Genomic DNA, 3,909 nt, shown 5'->3' with positions numbered 1-3,909 from the left:
GTATTATGGAAAATGTAATTATAAACAGCTTTCTTGATCTATTCCAATTTAAGGTCCTTAAAAAGAATAAATGGTAAATAAAAGAAGAAAATGAACACTAGACTGAGCATTAAATATTTCTCTCTCTTCCTCTCTGAAGCCTGGCTAATTTCTACAACAGAATGCATCTCAACTTCTGTTAAGCTATGAAAGAGCAAATGTTAGTGAGATATGAACTATGGACTGTGTACTATTGCTTTAAGGCTTCCCTCAATCCGATACTGGTGTTATTTTGTAATGCCTTCTTGGCAAAACCGGTGTCTTGCATCATAGCCGCGAATTCATTGTAATCGATACGACCATCCTGAAACGAAACACAAAAAGGGTAAATATCAAAGAAAGATTGAAAACTTTCTGCGTAGGAGAAATCCGATTAAGTGAATTACATTATCCTGGTCGACTTCTCGTATTATGTCGTCTAATTGAACATTTTCCAAGCCAAACTTCTCACAGACTTGTTGGAGCTCATCTGGAGTTATGTAACCACTCCCATCTTTGTCAAAGTATGAGAAGGCTGCATATAGGTGATCCTCCTTCTGGACCTTGTTTAGATGGAGCATTGCTGCCACAAACTCGCCGTAGTCTATTGTACCGCTATTGTCGATGTCTGCCTGGAATTGTTTTGTATGAAAAGCAATTGTTAATTGAATGAGAAACAGAACATAACTAAATTCAACAAGTCAAGAAACATGGATAGTATTCTGCCAGGTGATCCTGCTAATTCTATCAATCTTTTCTATTGCCTCACATCAATTCCTTCAAACTTTTCAATCTCTGCAGAAAATCACTATATATTTCATTGGATTTGGTCTCAGTTGAATTGCAAATGATTTCTTCATCGAGACCGGTCAAAATAACAACTTAGTTTAGCTATAAGAACTTTGTTGGAAACAGAGAAAAATTAGCAAGGAAAATTGAAAAGTGATAACAATCGGTGAGATAAAAGTACTGTAGCAAAAAGGTTTGAATTATAATTCGAACTTATGAGACTAACAGACCAATTCTATTCCAACTTAGAGACACGGTTTATGTATCATAACATGCCTCCATGAGCCTCCTTATGGTGATTCCTCACTAGTACTTACCGCTTGCATAAGGCCGTGAATTTCGGAATCCTTGAGATTTGCACCCACCCTTTCGAAACCATTTTTCAGTTCCTCAAGAGTGATCTGTCCACTGTTATCCGCATCTATCATCTTAAACATTTCCTTCAGACCTGCAATTTCCTCTTCAGACAGGATTTCTGCAATAACCTGCAAAATAAACAAAACCTTTGCGAGTCATACCCTTAAGAATTGAACAAAACCTCTCATAATTGTAACGTCGAAATAGGTTAAATGTATTCCCTTTTTTTTTAAAAAAAAAAAAAGAATTCTTTTAGAAGTTCCATAGAAACAAACATTTGTAATGGTATGAATTTCATGACAATCATTTACACCTTAATCACTCTCTCTCATACGTACGTATGCTCAAGGATTATTGTTTAAGACTGAAATAAAACACAATCGGCAGACAGTTCAAATGATGGATTCCCTCAATTCGAACGTCGGAAAATTGCTATTCTTATATTGCTTAAGAATGATTGCTACTCACCCTAATGGCTATTTTCTTTAGCTTGTTCATGGCGGAGAATTGCTTCAAGCGTGTTAAAACAGCGGAATCGAGAGGCTTATCAGGAGCAACACCATCAACTTGAACCCAAGGATGGCCTGCGAAAGAGTAAAAAAAACATAATCGAATCACGCAAAGCCGTGTTTTAAAACGGAAGAAACATGGAAAACAAAAACGCGGCCCTGTCAAATAGTTAATGATCCTCAGATCAGCAACTTTCTACCTTAAAATCTTACATTAATATTGCTAATAAAAATGGAATATCAAGGTTCCAGATTCTAGAACAAGTTAATACTTCTTCCACGAATAGATTACTCATAAATTCATATGACCATCATTGCATTTTTCTTTTTCACTTTGAACGAAGACATTAAAGATACACGACTCTGCTTTATATTCATGTATATTTAAGCATAATGATGCAATATACGGCAAAAGTTTATGCAATGACATTATAGACATATACTTTTCTGACTGCACAAAGACAAGTTATATCCAATCATGAGATTGTTACTCACAAAGAACCTCATGGGCTGTAACCCGTTTCTTAGGGTCCCTTACAAGCATTCTACGAACCAGATCCTTCGCACTTTCGGATATGCTGGGCCATGGTTCTGAAACAAAGTCGAGTTCGCCTTTTAAAACCTGCTCAAAAATTCCTTGCTCCGTTTCTGATCCATAACATAAGAAATGATGCCAGAATTTAGGTATGATTGATAAATGCCTATGACTACTATGACTATTTGGAACTACTTAGACATGAACAATAAATTCTCACCGTCCCAGAATGGAGGCACTCCACTTAGTAAAATGTAGATGATTACCCCAGCACTCCAAACATCGCATTCTGGACCATAATGCTTCCGTAGGACTTCTGGCGCTACGTAGTAAGGACTCCCAACCACATCGGTGAACGTTTCACCTGAGAGAATGAAGGGTCTTTTCGGATTAGACATAGTGTTCTCACACTTATAAAGTGAAGAGGAAAGTAATCAGAACTCGAAAAAAAACATTTCGTCAGAACTACAACAATGATGAGTGGGCAATAAAACTTCGATACTGAGCCACAAGAACACCCCCAACCAGTGGTTATCATACAAAAGTAGTGTGGGGAATGACAATGGTAAGGATGCCATATTGCATATATCAAGTTTAACACCATCCCAGAATTGAACTTAAGCCATGTTAGTTAAGTATCCAACAAAAGCTATTCAAACGAAAACAGAAAAAACCAGAGGAGTTCTCTGGACAGTCACAGCACTAAAAAATGTAAGATAACTTGTGAATCAGATTAACTTGTGAAAATGTATGGATTCCTTAGGCACTTTTTAGCTAGAATCTACCTGGCCTGAAGAACATAGAAAGCCCGAAATCTATCGTCTTAAGCGGTGCCTCCTCTTCATGGTTGACAAACAAAAAGTTCTCCGGCTTCAAGTCCCTATGCATAACACCAAGAGAATGGCATGCTTGAACAACCCCAACTATAATCCTAGCAAGCTCCGCCGCCTTTCTCTCCGTATAGTGCCCTCTTTGTATGATCCTATCGAAAAGCTCTCCGCCTGCGCAAAGCTCCATAACAACATGAACTGCCACGGCATCCTCATAAGCCCCAACGATCTGTATCACATTGGGGTGGCCCGCCAAGTGGTGCATTATCTGAATCTCCCTCCTGACATCCTCGACATCCTCGTCCGTCGTCAACTTCCTCTTCACGATCGTCTTGCAAGCGAATTCCTTCTCCGTCCCCTTCTCCAGGCAGAGAAACGTCGTCCCGAACTGCCCTTGTCCAAGCTTCCTTCCCAAGCTATAGAAGTCCTTTATGTTAGCAGTTTTCCTTCCCAACACCGACTCTGTTTGAAGCCCTGCACTCGAAAGCCTCTTGATATGCGTCGGTTTCTTCGGTTTCGCTGTCTCCGAAGGCTTTGTTTCCTGCTCCTTTACCTCTGGTCTTACCGCCTCTGGCTTAACAGGCTTCTCGGGTTCAACCGTCTTCGGTTGTTGTTGATCACTGACAATTTTCACAGTCTGAGGAGGCGTGCTTTGGACCGGCATTGGAGGCGGATCACCACCACGTTTAGAACCAACCTCTGATCCTTTTGATGATGAATCACGAGGGCCATTTTGAGAACTTTTGCCTTCACTTTCCTGATTAGGCGGAGGAAGACTGTCCTCCGGCGCCCGGGACCGCCACACCACGGCGGTAACAGATTGCAAGAATCCGTTATTACCAATATTTGGTCCCACACATGTGTTCCCCAT

The 3,909-nt window shown here is 40.1% G+C and overlaps 1 protein-coding gene across 1 annotated transcript; it reads right to left on the bottom strand.

Annotated features, from left to right (window-relative positions):
- Positions 1 to 229: 229 nt before the first annotated feature.
- LOC21389869 (calcium-dependent protein kinase 20) lies at positions 230 to 3,909 on the bottom strand. Its single transcript, XM_010112144.1, has 7 exons — positions 2,994 to 3,909; positions 2,429 to 2,572; positions 2,169 to 2,321; positions 1,633 to 1,748; positions 1,125 to 1,292; positions 426 to 650; positions 230 to 343 (listed from the first exon to the last, which is right to left on the bottom strand). Exons 1-7 carry the CDS (start codon positions 3,907 to 3,909, stop codon positions 230 to 232), a joined length of 1,836 nt encoding a protein of 611 aa, XP_010110446.1.

The sequence above is a fragment of the Morus notabilis genome, unplaced genomic scaffold (assembly GCF_000414095.1).
Source record: "Morus notabilis unplaced genomic scaffold, ASM41409v2 Scaffold1280, whole genome shotgun sequence".
Classification (NCBI taxonomy): Eukaryota; Viridiplantae; Streptophyta; class Magnoliopsida; order Rosales; family Moraceae; genus Morus; species Morus notabilis.
This window is presented reverse-complemented; position numbering and strand designations above follow the sequence as displayed.